The sequence below is a fragment of the Bos mutus genome, chromosome 11 (genome assembly GCF_027580195.1).
Source record: "Bos mutus isolate GX-2022 chromosome 11, NWIPB_WYAK_1.1, whole genome shotgun sequence".
Lineage (NCBI taxonomy): Eukaryota > Metazoa > Chordata > Mammalia > Artiodactyla > Bovidae > Bos > Bos mutus.
The window spans coordinates 101,831,004-101,851,382 of record NC_091627.1 but is presented as its reverse complement, the minus strand read 5'-3'; the positions used below and the strand labels follow the sequence as shown (position 1 = coordinate 101,851,382).

General features: G+C 45.0%; 1 protein-coding gene across 3 annotated transcripts in view; it reads right to left on the bottom strand.

The window, feature by feature from the left end:
* Nucleotides 1–19,951, bottom strand: part of REV1 (REV1 DNA directed polymerase) — an 83,142-nt gene extending 63,191 nt beyond the window's left edge. For 2 of the 3 annotated variants that reach the window (XM_070379963.1, XM_070379964.1), the window contains exons 1-2: nt 19,761–19,950; nt 777–837 (exon numbers count right to left, since the gene is read on the bottom strand). In XM_070379963.1, coding sequence (XP_070236064.1) covers nt 777–827 — 51 coding nt within the window. In that variant the 5' untranslated portion in view covers nt 828–837; nt 19,761–19,950. Of the gene's footprint in view, nt 1–776; nt 838–19,760 lie in introns of all 3 variants that reach the window. The other variant, XM_070379965.1, reaches the window with a different exon arrangement.
* Nucleotides 19,952–20,379: the final 428 nt, after the last annotated feature.

Genomic DNA, 20,379 nt, shown 5'->3' with positions numbered 1-20,379 from the left:
AGTAGTACTAAAATTCATAACAACAACCTAAAAAAAGAATGTAAAAAGATTATTACGTCTGCTAAAGACTTTTAGAAAGCTATACCTTTCCTGAACACTGAAATAATAAGCTAAATCTATTAAGACTTATCAATCTTACTTTATTTATAAAGTCTTCAAAGTAAAACTGTAGATATCTAGAAGTGGTATATATTTTCCCCAAAATGGAAATGACTTTAATACTGTTTTTGATTATTCAAATATCACATGCCATTAAAATTTTTTTTTTTTTCCCAGAAAAGAAGAAAATTTAAATTAGCTGTGATCCATTCACTGCTAACATTATGGGATCTTACTTTTAAAGCTTATTTCTGTGCCTCAGAACACAAGAAGTTTTATAAACACAGGATCACATGTAATATTCCTTTATACCACAAGACCATCCTGCCAGATCAGCACACAGCTAAATGATGGGTACATACTCTTCTACGCTACAGAAGATAACTTACTTGACCAATCCCCTGTTACTGGATGTCTATGTTTTCCTGTTTTCTAGGATTATTAGCAAATCTGTGATAAAATGATGATACAATAAATTCTGTGCACTAGAACATTTATTTCCTCAGGACAAAATTTCGCAAAGTTTAAGCTTTCAATATACTGTGAATACACACAAAGAGTTGGTGTCTAAAGCGATTTACAATTTAGAAAAGACCTTAAACCACATTACAAACTAAAAGAAGAATGAAGAATACCTAAACAGTTCAATATAATTATTTTTATTCTTTAAAACACACCCATTTTTCCCAGTCATCTTCAGCTCTCTTCCTCCATCCACCTCGTCTCATGGTGGAGCTTCTGTATTAGGGGGGGAAGAAAAAAGAAATACTTCAATTTCTTAACAAACTGTACTACTAATTGATACTATATTTCAATATCAAGAACAATGAGAAAGTAAAATGAATTCAAATGTTCAATTCATTAAAGTTGAAAGTATAATACTGAGGAAATTTTTCCAAAGCATATCATTCTCCTACTTCACCCCAAACTCCCTGCAGATATATCAAGTTGAAATATCAGACTTTAATTACCACTAATTTTTATTTTTGGCCGTGCCGTGCACACGTGGGATTTTAGTCTCCTGATCAGGGAATGAGCTCGCACCTTCTGCAGGAAGCACGGAGTCCTAACCCCTGGACCACCAGGGGAATCCCTTCAATTTTAACAGGAAAACCTTTTATGCATTTCTGAGCATCAATCCTAACACCCACGTACATAAAGCATCACCAAATCCAACGGACATACTGTGCTTACTTGTTAACATTAATTAGTGTTAAAAGAACCTCAAATATTTCCCTCCATAAACTGTCCTAAAATATGGCTTTTGAATTCTGTATTTTTAAAAAATTTTTTATTTTATTTTTTGGCTACACCACACGGCATGCAGGATCTTAGTTCCCCAACCAGGAATTGAACCTGCGCCCCCTACATCAGGAATGCAGAGTCTCACCACTGGACAAACTCCCCTGATCTCTCTCTTTGCTATTACATACTGCATACTTAAGAGTGCAGTCATATGACTAAGCACACACACCAAAAAAGAGTGCAGTCCCAGTGTAATTTATCTATTCTGCAAAAACCCTAAAAGAAGTCAATCAAATCAGTGTAATTAAGGGACACGATGCAGAAAGATTATCACTGATAATAAATTAATAAATCTGGCATTCTCCTTAAGGGAACACATGACCAACCATACCATCAAGCCACCAAACTGGCTGATCTCAAGTGTCAACTGGCTTAGCAGTGATAAACGTATAAATCGAAGCAGACATCACATGAAGCTCCTTGTAAAGTCAAATTCTTCTAATTCAAACAGCTACATCCTGGGTGAGATACGACTGCATTATCCTTCACAAAATTAATATGAGCTCCATTTTTTTCTTTTAGTAACTATATAGGTTAATACCAAATGGTTACCATATACCACTGGAGAAGTCTTATATGTTATCCAAGTTAAACTGGTTCTGATATGGTTTAAAACAATCTTTTATTGAATAACATTTTAAAATAGCCACACTTTATTCACATATATCACCTGATATTTTCCTTCAAATATTTCTTTCTTAGTATATATAGGATTTATAATATCTACTTGCTGACTTTATACTAATTATGATTTTTACTGCCTACTGTTAAAAGGCACCTGAAAGACATGCAGAGATGGTCTCAGCGTGAACCCCAACAGGGAGACCAGGGGCACAGGGAGACCAGAGGCAGGTGGAAAGGGCTCTGAGGACAGGCGGCAGAGTGGAAGCCCTACCAGGTGCTGTGGGTGCAGGAGGGGAGGGGGCTGTTTGTTATGTCTCTGACAAGCAAGGGCGTGTGTTCACCCGGAGTTCCAGGACAGCCATCAGTGCTGTTTAATCCTTCTGGTCTCAGCAAGCTCACTCTGTCCAGTCTGTTCCCCCAAGACCTCTGTCTATCTTAAAGGAGTCTGGGAAATGTGACCACAGTTCTTGACTTTGACTCCACACATCTGCTCTTACAAGTGAAAAGTGTGGGCATTCTGGTCATTGTACATTAAGAACGAATACTAACAAAAATTATACGAAACCATTAATCTGCTAAATGAAGCTAAGTTTAAGGAAATAACACATTTTAAAAGTTTAATTCACCTGACCATTTAAAAGCCTCATTGTAAGAAGTCAATACGAAAATCCGTATTGATGGCTTAATAAGGGAGACCTCACTGACACAAAACTTCTTCAAAGAAAAGTTTTAAAGGTTCTCCCTCTTCCCAAGTAAAGCTATCCCAGACCAAGTTTTGAAAATGAAAAGCAATGAAGGGCTAAAAAGGTAATTTCATCAAATTTCAAAAATGTAATTTGACCCATGTACAGCAAACTCCTATTGGCCCAGGATTCAATAAAAACCAAGAAAAGGGAAAAGGAAACAAGAAATACACTTCATTTTATACATTAAAATTCTACTTTGAAAAAAATTCCATGACAAATAGTAAACCTGGTTATGTGGACCGACTCTCCTGCTGAGGAAGAGGAAAACTAGACAAAACAGTGTTTAAAAAGATAGCCTCAAGGCACAGGAGGCCGAGCAAATAATGAAAAATTACTGGGCCAAGACTCGGCAGCTGATAGAGGAGAGCTGCTGCGTCATATCAGCTCCCCAAACCGGGAGATCTTCCCCTCTGGCTGAGCACACATAGTGAGTAAGGGAGTGCCAGCGGGGGAGCGAGTAAGGGAGTGCCAGCGGGGGCTCAGGGTCGTCCTGGGACACAGCTCTTCACATCTGGACGGAGGGCCCCAGGGTTAGAGTCAGCTGGAGGCAGGTAGCCCAGGGCACCTTGCCCGGGGTCAGCCTAGCCTCAGAGCAGACCCAGGTGACCCGGGGCTGCCCCACGGCGCCTGGCAGAAGGCAATGTGGATGGTCTGAGGAGACAGCTGCCTAAACTTCATGTATCTCTACCCACGAGCTTGCAGATACAGTATCTGGCACATAAAGATAACGAGGCACACCAAGAAACAATCACACGAACCAAGAGGAAACAACAAAATAAACAGACCTACACAGACTCTAGGAAAGGAAATTAATGTAGACTTTAAAGTAGTCCTGTTTACTCTGCTCAAAGAGGGGAAAGACAAACTTCAGACTATTGGTAAAGAACTGGAAAATATCAGAAATAACTAGACAGTAACTCTCAAGTGAAAAGATACAATATTAGAAATTAAGAATGTAATGAACAGAAAAAAGGAAACAAAGAATAAGTGGAATAAGTCAGAAGAAAATGTCCAGATAGGGAGCATATGGACAGAAGGGAAAGAGACACAGAATGTACACAAGAAAGTCTAATTTAAGTAAATTGCGGGCATAAAGAGGAAAAAGAGAAGTTATGTTTAAAGAAACAATGGCTAAAACATAGTCTGAAACTGATTAAAGGTATCAAACTACAAATTCAAAAAGCCCAATGAGTCCCAAACTGGGAAAAAAAACATAAAGAACCTATATCTAAACATATAATAGTGACACTATGAAAAACTAAAGACAGAAAAAAAAGTCTTAAAAATTGTCATGGGTGGGAAAAAGAGATCCCGTTCAAACTACTGTAATGAAACAGACAGCTTTCTTTTCCACAGAAACACAGAACCAGAAGACAACCGTGCTGAAAGAAAATGATTACTTAGAATTCTACACCCAGAGAAAAATTCAGCCAAGAAAGATGAAATAAAGGCTTTTTCAGGCAAATAAAAAGAGGTTAATGTCACCAGCAAAGTAAAGAAAATTAGAAAGTATATCCCTTAGGTAGAAAGAAAATCCTCTTCGATGGAAGATCAAAAATACAGGAAAAACATACACACACTCACAGCAAGGAAAACAGTAAAGAGCTGCACGAACCAATTGAAAAAGCAAGAGTTCCAGAAATACATCTATCTCTGCTTTACTGACTATGCCAAAGCCTCTGACTGTGTGGATCACCACACACTGTGGAAAATTCTGAAAGAGATGAGAATACCAGACCACCTGACCTGCCTCTTGAGAAACCTATATGCAGGTTAGGAAGCAACAGTTAGAACTGGACACGGAACAACAGACTGGTTCCAAATAGGAAAAGGAGTACGTCAGGCTGTATATTGTCACCCTGCTTATTTAACTTTTATGCAGAGTATATCATGAGAAACGCTGGGCTGGAGGAAACACAAGCTGGAATCAAGATTGCCAGGAGAAATATCAATAACCTCAGATATGCAGATGACACCACCCTTATGGCAGAAAGTGAAGAGGGACTAAAGAACCTGTTGATAAAGGTGAAAGAGCAGAGTGAGAAAGCTGGCCTAAAACTCGACATTCAAAAATCTAAGATCAGGGCATCTGGTCCCATCACTTCATGGCAAACAGATGGGCAAAAAATGAAACTAGTAACAGATTTTATTTTCTTGGGCTCCAAAATCACTGCAAATAGTGGTGATTGTAGCCATGAAATTAAAAGATGCTTGCTCCTTGCAAGAAAAGCTATCACAAACCTAGCTAGCGTATTAAGAGGCAGAGACATCACTTTGATAAGAAAGGTCCGTCTAGTCAAAGCTATTGTTTTTCCAGTAGTCATGTATGGATGTGAGAGTTGGACCATAAGGCTAAGTACTGAAGAATTAATGGTTTTGAACTGTGGTGTTAAGAGAAAACCCTTAGGAGTCCCTTGGACAGCAAGGAGATCCAACCAGTCCATCCTAAAGGAGATCAGTCCTGGGTGTTCATTGGAAGGACTGATGCTGAAGCTGAAACTCCAATACTTTGACCACCTGATGCAGAGACCCCACTCATTAGAAAAGCCCCTGATGCTGGGAAAGATTGAAGGCAGGAGGAGAAGGGAACAACAAAGGATGAGATGGCTGGATGGCATCATCGACTCAATGGACATGAGTTTGAGCAAGCTCTGGGAGATGGTGAAGGACAGGGAAGCCTGGAGTGCTGCAGTCCATGGGGTCACAAAGAGTTGGGCACGATTAAGCACCTGAACACCACCACCGCCACCACCGAGTACTGTCCTCACAATACGAGCAGATGGGATAGTCACTACGAAATTCAACTAGTAGCTCCAACGGGTTCTCGCTTGTCCTTAAATGGGAAAGCCTTCAACACCAAAGAGCTGTTTTGAGGTTTTGTTTTGTTTCTGTTCAACCATAGAGACCCTCACTGTCTAAGGCTATGATCATTCTCAGATCACTGAGGTTATAAGAGCACAATGGAGATTCCTGGAATTCAAAACCCAGGGAAGCAGAACTTTGCTCTAGACCCACCTACACGTTAGTCAGGCTGCGACTTTGAAGAGACTCTCACCAATGTATTAAAAACAAAAATCAAATAACTATGTGCAGGGCATTTTTATGTCTTTGTAACACTCTTTTGTCTTCACTGTATAGTGGCTTTTGAAGTGAAGTGAAGTCGCTCAGTTGTGTCCGACTCTTTGCGACCCCATGGACTGAGGAGCCTACTATGCTCCTCAGTCCATGGGATTTTCCAGGCAAGAGTACTGGAGTGGGTTGCCATTTCCTTCTCCAGAGGATCTTCCTGACCCAGGGATCGAACCCAGGTCTCCCTCACTGTAGGCAGAAGCTTTACCGTCTGAGCCACCAGGGAAGTCCTAATACTGGCTTTTAGGGATTCTAAATTGAGCTGACAGTTTATATTCTAACACAGCATGTATTTCATACATTTAAAATACCTTTGAAAAATATACAAAAATAAAACATCAAGATATTTAGAACAGATATTACTCTTAATCTAACAGAACTCTTAAAAAAATTTTTTTTAACCTGGTCTCTTCACCTTCAGTACACTGAAAGATTTTCCTATTATCAGTTATTTTAATGTACAATGAAACAATTCCTGTACTATAAGATATCAGTTTGATCAACACCAAACACACACAGACTTCAAAAAACTGTAACCCATCACTAAAAGTGGCTACAGTATACAGAGCATTCTCTAAACAACAAACTATGTGTGGAGCCATTTGCCTTTTCAAGAAGTGGACCTGCTCTGTCTTTTCTCAAGGCATCCTCTACTGCCCTCCAAATTCATGGTCTGTGTTTATACACCACTTTGCCAGGTTGCTTGTATTCAGTTGTGCTAGGCGTCCATTTTCAAAAACAGTTTTTCCTTCTATGTAAAAGCACTGTATGTTTACTGCAGAAAACTGAGAAACTACAGGGAGCAAAAAAGGGAAGGGAAAATTATCACATTTCCACCTTCTTAAAAAAAAAAAACACCTGTTGACACTGTTTATTTCTTCAGTATTCCTTAAATTTTTAACACTGAAATGTAAATGTTATGTTGAACAATGTTATGTTAAATGTTATGCTAAATTGTTAAATTTAAATGTTAAAAATTTAAACACACCAGTGTATCTTACCACTGCATTTCCACAGTGTCTTACTTTTCCCAAGGAGGTCTGTACATCTCCTATTTATCTCGACAATACATCTATGGAATAGGGAGGCCAAATACTGATTATTTCACACATAGGCACCTTCTAGGTAAAAGGGCTAAAATGTTTGATAAGGCTGTATGGCTGGTTTGTGGTGCAAAACCACTCTCATCTTGTACAAATGCACGTCTCCAAATCTCCAATGGAGAAATGAACAATGCTATTAACGTAACAAGCTTCTGAAAACAGCACTCCCACTGAACTGAACCAGCCTAACACGGTTCCACAACACGAGATGCTTCGACTCTGGCACCGTCCGGGTCAGAAACGGCAGCTGGCGGACAGGTGACAGGACTGCAGCAGGAACCGGGCCCCACGAACAGCCTACATCCAGACCCCACCGTGTGTCCGCGGTCACGAGAGGCAGAGGCCCAGGAACAGCGCCCCTGCGGCTGGTTCTCTGGCCACAAGCCGCCAGGAGCTCCTGTATCTGTGGAGAGAGAGGGGCCTGACCAACTCTAGTCTCTTACAGTTTTTAAAAATTATGATTCTGTGCATCTATCCATTTATGAAAAAGGCTTTTACGATGAAAGCACACGTATTATGCTACTCTGTTTATTCGTCCAGGAAACAAAGGCTGCGCACAGATGTGGCTCTAACAGTAAGTAATGATCCCTGCTCAGTGAGAGGTCTGGCCTTTGCCCCTGGCTTGCCCTGCTGATAAATGTCTCCTTTTACCTGAGGGTTAACAGCCACTTCAGGTAATCTAACAGTAAGATTTACGGTGGAGGCTTCAGGCCACGCGTCACTAACCTTCTGAGGGGCTAGAGACAGAAGGTCAACCTCATCTATCTGACCAAACTCCAATAAAAACCCTGGCCACTAGGTGAGCTGCCCTGGTTGGCAATACTTCTTGGGTATTGTCAACTGTCATTAACAGAAGTCACCCCACCTCAGACTCCAGCGGTGCATCCAAAGCTCCACGTGGAACTCCCCTGTGTGGCCCATGCCCTTGGACGGCTTTAATCTGCATCTGTTCACTGCAGTAAGTCTCCACCACGACGACCGCAACAGCTCCCAAGAGCTCTGAGCTACTGCCCCTGAGGGTGGTTCTGGGGACCCCCAAACTCTGGAGTGCCAGAATGACAACAGCCTCCCAGTATTCATTCTTTCTTTTAGTAAAAGAACACCTCTCCTAACCCATCTTAGCGGTGAGCAGGGCTGCAAAGGGAGGCTCTATTCCCTCAGCTCCTTTGAATCAGGAGTGGCCATGTGACTAAGCTCTGGCCGGTGAGATGAGAGCAGAGTAATGAATACAAAACTCTGTGCCATTTTTTCTGAAAAGAAGTTGTTTACTCTTTTTTGGAATGCAGCTTTGAGGTGACCGAGCTTCAACCAACACAAAGACAGGGGATGGCTAAGAAAACAGAAGGAACCTGGGCCCTCAATGACCTAAAACAAGCAGTCGCCCATCAGCTGTGCCCTGCCGCCATCACAGGGCAGAGAGCTGTTAATCCTCTGTCATCGCCCACATCACTCTGCTCTAAGTCTTGGCCACAACCTCGCACCCTGGTCCCTTGCTACCCTGCACCCTAAGGAATGGACCTACATTTCATTGTTTGGGTATTATGACTCAGAAGCAATTATTTCAATAAACTACACAGAAATAAAGAGAGACAAGCTATAAGACAGAGAATTACAATTTATGGATATACAGGTTTCGCCCCCTTTTTTCAAAAGTTTACTTTGCACCACTTTACTCTTATGAAAAACCTACATCAGTACATGTTTTTGCTAACCAAAAGAAACCCCAAGAGGATTTTCACTTTTACAAAAAGATGGGAAAGCAAAAGCCACATTTGGCTTGCTTCGCAGCAGCCTGTTACCAAGGGAGCGTGCACCCAGGAGCGTTACCAAGAGCGTGAGCGCTGCCCGGCGCCTTCTCCAGGAAGCACGCGCAGTGTCACGGCGTCAAGCCCCCACTGTGCTGGGCCGAGCCACTGGGTCTGTGAGCATCTGCGCTTCATCTCAGTTTATATTTTGCACCCGTTGGCAAGACAGTCCTGCAGTAACTGTTTCTTTGCTTTTGGCCATTTCAGCTTAAGAAAGGTTTCACAGGAACACTCTACTCAGCCAGCAGGGGAAATCTGTATTCAAACTGAAAATGGGTAACAGATACTTGTAATGTCCTGTTTGAGGCTGATCTTGCTAAAAGCAAATTTTCTATCTCAAACCATCCAATATAACAAATTTCTCTCTTATCCTCTGGGTTAGCCACAACAATGAAAATATATTTCCTTCCCCCTGCAAATGATGGATCTAACAAAATCAGTCATTTGAAAACAAAGTGTTCTAAAAGAATCACTAATAATTTTCTTCCCTGTAATTACAGATTTCCATAGAAGGAAAAGCAAACGAAGACACGGTGGTAATAAAAGTACAAAGAACCGCCGCCTCTGGTTTTCAAGGGTGTAGCAACATTAACTGGTTTCCTAATGCCCTCCCTCTACTTGGTGAACTCCAACTGCTCATTAAAGTATCTCCACTAGGAGGTCCCACCTGCTTCTCAAAGTCAGCATGTCCAAAAGTAGGGATCAAGACACCAAGGAAAAGAATGTTCTGGAGATGATATGATTTTAGAAAAGAGAGTCAGCGAGGAGTGATTTCACTAAGGAGAAGCTCCAGTCTCACAGGAAAGCCAAACGGACACCTGGAGGAAGTTCAAGGTTGCAGTAAATCAAGGACTCCCAAGGCCCCCACAGAAGGCAGGGGCGAACTCAGCCGGAGAACAAACGGCGTCCCGCCAGAGAAGAGGGCGGCCTGTGCTCCCAGTGGGGCTTCACCAGCAGCTCCTGGAGGGCGTGTTAACACACATGCTGGGCCCCAACTGCAAGCTGCTCACTTTGTAGGCAGGTCAGGAGTGGGGCCGGGCACCTGAATTTCTAAAAAGCTCCCGGGAACAGTGATGCTGCTGGTGTGGGGCACGGGCTTTGAAAAGCACCAGCTTTGCCTACAGTGCACCTAGAGTGGTCACGGGACAGAGACAAGTGCAGCGAAGCTCCGAGGTGCTGAGACAGAGTACCAAGGAGGAAGAATGCCGTGACGACGTGCACCGGCACAAAGACCTTCACAACAGAGTAAGCGCAGCTCAGCAAGAGGCGGTCTGGCTTAGATTACGGGTAACAAGATCTTTCCTGTCCTTCGCCTCCCCCCCCCCACCCCCCAGATTCCAGGCCTGAGCCAATAGTTTACTCCATGTTCACTGAATATTTACTGTAATTTGCAGTTTTCAAGATGAATAAAGTGTAAACCACAATTCAAAATTATCTTTTAGAGAAAAATGATTTGCACAGACCTGCAATACTGGAGCCAACATTAGCGGCACCGACAAAAAGCAACGGACCCCCAAGAAGACAGCAGGAGGTAGCTCTCTTGTTGGGGACTAGATCCAAGACTTCACCGAAAAGGCGGATCTGAGCTGAGGGCAACGAATAAGATTTTAATAGGCCGAGGGGAATGAAAGAGCGATTTCAAAAAAAAAAAAAAGCTCTTCAAGGCAACATTCTGGGGCTGACACATGGACAGAGCCAGTGGCAGATGAACAAGGCAGGTAAGGGAATAAAACAGTAGGCCCTCAAAATCATCAGAAGTCTGAACCTGCCTTTGAGAAAGTGAAGGAAAGAAAAAAGTCGCTCTATCATGTCCAGCTCTTTGTGACCCCATGGACTGTAGCCCGCCAGGCTCCTCTGTCCATGCGATTCTCCAGGCAAGAATACTGGAGTGGCTTGCCATGCCCTCCCCCAGGGGATCTTCCCAACCTACGGATCAAACCCTAGTCTCCTGCACCAGTAGGCAGGTTCTTTACCCTCTGAACCACTGAACCTGTGAGTATCAACGATGGGGGAGGCAATGACTGCACGCAGGGGCAAGGGTCTGGCTCCTGAGCCTCCTCTAGACCAAGAGCTCATGTTTGCCACCCACAAAGCGTTAGAACTCCGAACTCACACGGCAGACATGCGCCACACACCAGAAACAAGCCCTTCTGAGTGGCCACAGTTCAAGAATAAGGCAGGCCCACTTGAGTCTAGATCTGCTATCAGCGCCATCAGCCACAAACCTCTTCTCTCACAAACCCTTATGTTAACGCAGCTGCAAGTGAAAACAGAGTGTTTTAGAACAGCCATGGCATTACTTTCTGGCCTCTTTTCTCTTGCTTTGTGACAAGAATTCCCTATGTTAAAAACAACCACAAACAACTCCAGTACTTTCTAGGATGACAGGACATTTTACCAAGCTACTATGTTCATCGTAAGACACTAGAAATCTTCCTCAAGACAGTTTATTTAGGTTCTATGACTGTGTTAGGAGAAGGCAATGGCACCCCACTCCAGTACTCTTGCCTGGAGAATCCCAGGGATGGAGGAGCCTAGTGGGCTCCAGTCCATGGGGTCGCTAAGGGTCGGACACGACTGAGCGACTTCACTTTCACTTTTCACTTTCATGCATCGGAGAAGGAAATGACAACCCACTCCAGTGTTCTTGCTTGGAGAATCCCAGGGACAGGGGAGCCTGGTGGGCTGCCGTCTATGAGGTCGCACAGAGTCGGACACGACTGAAGTGACTTAGCATAGCATAGCATACGCCTATGTTAACAGATTCTATTTCTGAGAAATCCTCCAGTGAGCTCCAAGAGGATGTAATAACCTTTAAGGGACAATCAAAAATAAGATGTTCCATTGGGCATAAATAATATGCCAAAAAATTAACCTTCAACAATGTAAACCTAGCAACTTCAACTCAAGATCTAAAATTCAAAGTGCCAACTAAGTGGCTACAAGATTTTACAACTCTACCACCACCACCTCCCCTCAGTAACAAGAATCCCATGTCACAGACTTAGGTCTCTTTTCACCTAACAATAGTAATAACCTAAAATTAAATTTACAAATTCAAAAAGAAACCAAGAGTAAACTTTTTAGAGTCCAAATTACCGTGCTTTTAAAATACCAAAAGGCATGTAGTTTATAACCCTACCTACAACACAATTTATAAAAAGTACTTAACTCAAATGAACCCAGGTTTCAAATGTCATTATTTCCATAAGAGAAAATGCTATTTTTCAATAGAAGGGGATCTTTCTACATACATAAATATATTCAAATGCAGCCTACTCTACTGGAGATCTCCAAGTTACTACTGCAGAGTTGTACCAACAGCGCATCTGTTCGCACTTCTTTAGCTACTATTCTTTAAGAAAGAATCTGGCTGGCCTTTGTCCCAGCTTCCTGGGAGACTCTAAACCCCTGGAATTTCACAGCTGACAGCAGTCTCTTTGTTATCCACGGTGGACCTCCAGGACCACGTCTTTTATATAAACAGGTGACTCCCAGGTGGCCCCTTATTTCAAGATGGGGAGGCCACGCTGGAAAGGCCAACCAAGTGATTAGAGGCTTGGCTCTGAGCCACATGCCATCAGCCTGACCTCCTGGAAGAAGAGGGGTCTGGAAAGGAAATTCGACCTTGTGGTCCATGATTCAATCAATCATGCCAATGTAATAAAACCCCAATAAAACCTCTGGACTCTGAGATGCAGGTAAGCTTCCCTGGTAATCACAAACTGACGGGGTAGAAGGATGAGTCCTGAGGACAGGGAAGCACCGGGTCTGGGACCCTCTCAGACCTCTCTCCACGCCTCTCTTCATTTGGCAGATCCCGGCTTGTATCCTTTATGATAAAATGTTAATTCTAAGTACAGCACCTTCCTGAGTGCTGTGAGTCATTCTAACAAATGATTAAATCTGAGGAGGCAATGGAACTCCCAAATACAGGGCCAGGTGGTCACAAGAACAGGGGACCTGCAAGCCCCAAAGCCTGCAGCTGGCATCTGAAAAAAAGGGAGACTGATGCCCTTAACCTGTGGCGTCAGGTTGGCTGCCCCAGCGCTGGGCTGTTAAGAGCCAAAACCACATGGTGCACATGAAACAGCACATACAGCCCTGCCCCTTGTCTCAGGACTTAACAGAGGCTAAATGAGGAAAAGTCAAGTGAAAGCACTTTTTAAGGCCTGTGCTTAGTCACTTAGTTGTATCCGAGTCTTTGTGACCCCTTGGACTGTAACCCACCAGGCTCCTCTGTCCATGGGGATTCTCCAGGCAAGAATACTGGAGTGGGTTGCCAGGCTCCTCCAGGGGATCTTCCCAACCCAGGGATCGAACCCAAGTCTTCCGTCTTGAGCCACCAGGGAGGCCCTTTTAAGGCCTAAAGCATTACAAAAAGGGACTTTTTGGTTACATGCTCAAAAATATTAAAGAAGAAATTATTTAAATATTTTTAAAATTCATGATTGTTCAGCTTAAATTTCTGAAAGGCTTAAAATATCAATAAATGGCCAGTAAGTCATATAAAGTTTACTATAAGATAAAACTGAGAAATTCAATGAAAAGCATTTTAAATCTCAAGTGTAGAAATGATGGAGTTTCAGTTCAGTTCAGTTCAGTCATTCAGTTGTGTCCGACTCTTTACGACCCCATGAATCCCAGCACACAGGCCTCCCTGTCCATCACCAACTCCCGGAGTTCACTTAAACTCACGTCCATCAAGTCCATGATGCCATCCAGCCATCTCACCCTCTGTCGTCCCCTTCTCCTCCTGCCCCCAATCCCTCCCAGCATCAGAGTCTTTTCCAATGAGACAACTCTTCGCATGAGGTGGCCCAAGTTCTGGAGTTTCAACTTTAGCATCATTCCTTCCAAAGAACACCCAGGACTGATCTCCTTTAGAATGGACTGGTTGGATCTCCTTGCAGTCCAAGGGACTCTGAGGAGTCTTCTCCAACACCACAGTTCAAAAGCATCAATTCTTTGGCACTCAGCTTTCTTCACAGTCCAACTCTCACATCCATACATGACCACTGGAAAAACCATAGCCTTGACTAGATGGACCTTTGTTGGCAAAGTAATGTCTCTGCTTTTCAATATGCTATCTAGGTTGGTCATAACTTTCCTTCCAAGGAGTAAGCGTTTTTTAATTTCATGGCTGCAATCACCATCTGCAGTGATTTTGGAGCCCAGAAAAATTAAGTCTGACACTGTTTCCACTGTTTCCCCATCTATTTCCCATGAAGTGACGGGACCAGATGCCATGATCTTTGTTTTCCGAATGTTGAGCTTTAAGCCAACTTTTTCACTCCCCACTTTCACTTTCATCAAGAGGCTTTTCAGTTCCTCTTCACTTTCTGCCATAAGGGTGGTGTCATCTGCATATCTGAGGTTATTGATATTTCTCCCAGCAATCTTGATTCCAGCTGTGCTTCTTCCAGTCCGGCGTTTCTCATGATGTACTCTGCGTATAAGTTACATAAGCAGGGTGACAATATACAACCTTGACGTACTCCTTTCCTATTTGGAACCAGTCTGTTGTTCCATGATGGAGTTTAGAAAATGTGAAATTCAGCTATTATATTCTGATTAAACCTCCCAAGAGCTCATTTTAGCCTCGATTCTGATCAGGCATGACTGAGAACAATAAGCAACATTTTGCCTACTCATATACTGGGCTCAAGCAAAAACTATTTACATCATAACCAACTTTATGCCCATCCCCAACTAATCTTTTAATTTAAGAATAAGACCACATTGGTCTTTAAAAAGTTTCTCAAACCATCCCAGACGCATATGGCAGAATATACCATTCAACTCTACCCTCTTGAACCTAAGATACTAAACATACAGTGTGGTCTTTCTCTGGGTGATGAAGGGGGAAATTTAGAGTACCAGAGAAAAAATGGCTTTAGAGTTTAAATACACACACAAAAAAATCCCAACAAAACCCTAGATTCTAGTTCTATTTCTCCTCGATCATCAAATAATTCTCTGGGTCTCATTTTTTCTCTAGGAAAATACAGGGCCATGGCCTACAGAACCTTCAGGGTTCATTCTAGCACTGGCGTTCTGAATCTACTTAAGTGTTGACAAGTCAGCAACTTAGAATTTAGATACTCTTCAAATTTTAAAAATGCCACAAGGTGATGTCAAAAATCCTTAAAGCTTACCATGGCGTAAAAACGTGCTACACCAATGTATCCCTCCTTACTAAAAACAAAAATAATAAAGGCTTGCACCCCAATCAACAGAAACACATGTATTTACCTGCCTCATGAAAATCTATTTTTAGCCTTAAGCAACTTTAAAGCTAGTAACGTTTTCCTAAATCTAATGCTTCACATCTACGACATGCTAAGCCTTTTCAAACTAACTACAGAGCTGACCTACCGGGACACACATGATGCTTTGACTCATTTTTAATGAGTTAATAATTCTGCATATCGTCACCCTGTTAAAACACTTCACACTTATAAAACACAGACATTTAAGTATAGTGCAGATGGTCCCTAACTTAGAGTGCTTTCATTTACAATTTTTCGACTTTATGGTGATGCCCAAGTGACACACGCTCAACAGAAGCCACACTTGCCCTTCTGGCCTCTCCTGGAGCCACAGACACCAGTGGGATACTCTCTGGTGACGCCAGGTTGGGGCTCCACATTTCCCAACTGGCCACCCAGTCCTGAGGATGGATCACCGATACACTCACAGCCACTCTGTTTTTTACTTTCAGTATAGTACTGAGGCTTCCCAAGTGGCTCAATGGTAAAGAATCCACCTGCCAATGCAGGAGAAGCAAGAGACACAGGTTTAATCCCTGGGTCAGGAAGATCCTCTGGAGGGAATGACTACCCGCTCCAGTATTCTTGCCTGGAGAATTCCAGGGACAGAGGAGCCTGGAGGTTGTCAAGTCCATACAGTACATGGGGTTGCAAAGAGACAGACACGACTGAGCACGCTGTAAGCTCTATCTAAGAACCAAACACATTTTTCGGGTGTGGAACCCATCATGAAAGAAGGCAGAAATTGAACACACTAAAGATGGTGAAACATCTCCTCTTTCCCAACTACAAGACTTGTACTTCAACTGGATCTCAAGGATTTTCCTGTCTTCAGCCTCCAGTAAGTCCTTTCAACACCACAATCACATCTCCAGCTGAACTTCAAAGGAAAAGATATAAAAGCCACTCCAGTGGACGACTGTCGAGATAATCACTCTTAGCATCTTCCACAGATCTAAGAATAAAGCTGACTTACACCTAAAGACCAAATACTCGTCACTATTCTCAGCAGTTAACTTTTTAAATCCGTTCTAGACATCCATAAAATGTATTTATTTTAAAAAGGAGTTCCATAAATATAACTTTGGTAGCCAGAAAAATTCAGCAAAATAAAGATAAAACTGGATGAACTGCATTTTTATCTCATGCAAAAACACAAAAATCCTAAGTGAATACTCAGAGATGTTTTCAAGTATTGGCTTTCAAAACTGTGAAACAGCCCGTTCTAAGCACTTTATATATATTAACTTGATTATTTCTTACCATAATCCTATAAAGTAGGTATTACTGTCCCAGGGAAGGCAAACTAAGGCACCAAAAGATATTCACTTGCCCAAAGCCACACAATCAGTAAATGTAGGAGCCAGGCTGTCTGACTCCAGAACTAATGTTTACATCAACTATATACCACTCATTCACTTAACAGGTTTAACTAAGAGCCTACTGTGTGCCAAGCACCCTTCTAAGCACCGTGGACAGAGCCACAAACAAGTCAGACAAGACCTCTGCCCTCCAGTGGAGAAGTAGTCTTGGAACAAACAAGTTTTATGGGGGAAACGGATACATGAAGAGCGTTATCTTACCTCGTAATACACGCCAGGAAGAGAAAACAAACACAATGAATTGAAAGTGACAGAGAGAGGGGCTGGCTTCATCTTACGGGTAAGAGAAGGGATAATTCTGATGTGATAACATCTAGGCAACAAACGGAAGACATCTGTCAAGGCAAGATCACCACCAGGAGGAAGGGGTAGGCCAACTTAAAGAACAGCAGGGGTAACATCCCTAAGACAGGAACAGCGTGATTTGTTCAAGAAATGGCAAAAAGTTCTGATTCAATTCTAAGGGTGTCAGGAAGCTTTTTGGAGGATTTTGATCAAGAAGAGTGACGGTGTGATTTATGTTTTTAAAAAGACCACTCTTTTTACTTTGGGATCAGTCAGCAAGACCAAGAGAAACAGGGTCACGGGGGAAGGCACCGTCACAACCATCTGAGATGCCTGAACCAAGACCAGGATCCACGTATTATCAGTAGACACTAAAAGGGAGAAGGCAATGGCACCCCACTCCAGTACTCTTGCCTGGAAAATCCCATGGACGGAGGAGCCTGGCAGGCAGCAGTCCATGGGGTCGCACAGAGTCCGACACGACTGAGCGACTTCACTTTCACTTTTCACTTCCATGCATTGGAGAAGGAAATGGCAACCCACTCCAGTGTTCTTGCCTGGAGAATCCCAGGGATGGGGAAGCCTGGTAGGCTGCTGTCAATGGGGTCGCACAGAGTCGGACACGACTGAAGTGACTTAGCAGCAGTAGCAGACACTAAAAGAACAGCATGCAAGCTAATCGTCCCTGAAAAAGACTCTAAAATATTCCTCCTTCCTCATCTCCCATTCCCGACTTGATTTTGAAAAAAAATCAGTTTTTAAAAATACCCATGTTAATGCTTTAGTGGGTACTATTATAGGAGGAAAAAAAGGTTAAAAGGTATTTCCTTCACTTACAAACATACTCTTATCATTTATCATATGCCACACACACCCATACATTCTTGAGAAGCAGAAAGAGCTTTACTGCTCTTTAGTTCAGGGCTCGTTCATTTACTTGGAGACAAGAAGTGGTAGCTCTTCTGATCAGCTTTCTTCTCACACTTTGTCTCAGCACATCCCAGCTCATACTATTAACAGGTTGTGGACTGCAATGAAGTACACCAAAGGGAATAGCATGTATTTAGGGAGCACCACTATGTACCAGGGACTCACTAGATGCCCTACATTTAAGAACTCATTTAATCCTCAGATACCCAAGGTAGGAAGTGAAGTCTTCATTACACAAATGAGAGAGAAAAAAAAATCAGAGAAATCAGTAACTTAAATTGTCCACGATAATAACAGGCAGAGCCAGGATTTAAGTCTACATCTAACTCTGAAGTTCTTGTCTACTACAGCAGCTATCAAAGACAGGACTATAAAATATATATTACATGTAATCTTTCTAGCTTCTTCTTACTGACTACCTTTTTGTTGGTGGGGCTGGGTTTATGAAGAATCTGAGTTTTGAAGATGGGAATGCAGAAGATGAAGTGATCTTACATTTTCAAATACATTACTTTGAAAAAGTATTTTCTGCTTGAGATTCCAAAGAAATTAATCATAAAGATTCCCACCTTTAAAAAAAAATATCTTAAGTATCAATCGTTTACCATGAAGTAGGAGTAATGTTCTCTGAAAGTCTGGTACAGATTCTGTCCTCAAAAGACCTACAGCTAAAGACAGGATGCAAATAAAAAGAAAATCATCAATAATATCTGAGAAGTGGCAAACAGCCTAAGGAGTGAATGAAGAGCCTTCTAGATCAGGGAAGGATTGCTGGAAAAAGAGGGACTCTAGGTGAGCTTCCCTGGAGAAGGGAATGGCAACCCACTCCAGTGTTCTTGCCTGGAGAATTCCATGGACAGAGGAGCCTGGCGGGCTACAGTCCATGGGGTCGCAAAGAGTCGGACACGACTGAGCCAGTAACACACAGGTGAGCTTCCCAGAGTCTAGGAAGTACAGCGAGGGGGCAAGACTCTAGGAGCATCTGCTCAGCTAAGACAAGCCTATGTACAAAAGCAGAGATGGAAATTTGGAAAGCAGGTAGACGGTACTCAACGTTACCTACGTTCCACACTAAAGAGGAAAAGGCTAATTCTCGCAGACTGTAGTGGACAGGCTAGGCAGACAGACAGAATTAACAATCAGAATTACATAAAGTCCTTACCAGCCAGTTACAAGCTCTTTTATGGTACGTGCTAGTCTAGTTATTCTCATTTAAATGATACCATCTCTATGCTGGACGTGACCTGAAGATGCGGAAGGCAGAAATAGTAGACTCAACACCTGCAATCTGTTTGTTTGGTTTTTTTTTTAAGTCAGAGGCGGGGGCGGGGGGTCAACTAAGGAGTGATACACTAACACCTTTCTTTCCCAAATGAGTTTCGGCAGTAAAGAGCAGGGAAACGTGTAGGGAAATGCCCCTCTCCGTCCACACAGGTGCTGAATCATTTCACAAGGAGTGCAGTGGGCGAGGGGCGCTTGTCAGGACAGTTGGGGACAGGTGCCTGCGTATTAAGGCAACAGATGAGTAAGCAGGAAAAACAAGTGAGTAAAAACTGCCTTCGCAGAGTCCGCCGCCGATTCCCGGGTCCCGCGGGGCGGAGGGGGTGACGCCACGGCGGGAGGCCGGGCGGAGGGTCCGGCGCGGGGCCCCGGCCGCCAGCCGCGACGCTCCGAGCCCGGCCGCCCGCGCGCACGAATGAATGGCGCGGGGCTGAAGAGCCGGCGCGGCGCCGGCGCAGCAACCGAGAGTTTGCGGCGCGGTCCGAGCGGGGCCGGCGCGGGGCGCGGCGGAGAGGGCCGCGGGCGCGGGTCTTCGGCGCGGCGCCTCCGCGGGCGGCCGAGAGCGGGCGGCGGCGGCGGGCCGGCCGCGCCATGGCGGAGGGGGAAGGGGAGGTCACGCGTTACATAACCCGGCAGCTGCCGCGCTTCGGGCGCCGCGGGCCGCCCAGGCCGCGAGACCAACGGCCGCGGGGCCCGGGCCGGCGCGCCCGCCCTCGCCCCGCCTCAGGCCGCCGCGCCGGGCGACGCGGGGCCGCTCCCACCCCGCCCCCACCCCCGCCGCCGGCCCGGGGTCGCTCACCTTCAGCCCTGCCCCAGACCACCATGCCCGGGCGCGGCCGCCTCCTCCGGCCTCGCGGGCCCCGGCGCCGCCGCACGGTGCCCTCGCCGGGGGCGGGGAGGAGGGCCGGCGAAGGAGTCGCACCGCCGCGCCGCGGTCCACGCTCGCCCCACGCTCGCGGCGGCCGGCCTGCGCGCGCTCGGCGCCTGCTCCGCCCCTCCCCCCCAGCGGGCGCGCGCGCCGCGGCTCCGCCCCGCCCCGCCCCTCCCCCTCCGGCGGCCGGCGCCCTCCCAGGCCCCGCCCCGCCCGCGGCTGCTCGCGCTCCGCCCCGCGCGGCGCCCGCGCCCGCGTGGAGCCCTGCCCTGGGCGATGGCGAACCGCAGGCGCCAAGCCCCTGTCGTCCCCGGCCGGCCCGCAGCGGGCCGCGCCTCCGTGGCACCTGACCATCTGGCTCGCGGGGGCGGAGAGGAGCGCGGCGCGGGCCCGCCTTCCGCATCGCGCCGCCAGCCCTGCTCCCCGAACCCGGCTCGCCTCCCGCTTGGTCGCGGAGCCGTCCCGGCCTCCTGGAGGCCCCGCCCGGCTCTGCGCTCCCCGGTCTGGGAGGGCACAAGTACAGGGACTGACCATGCTGGAAACCCTG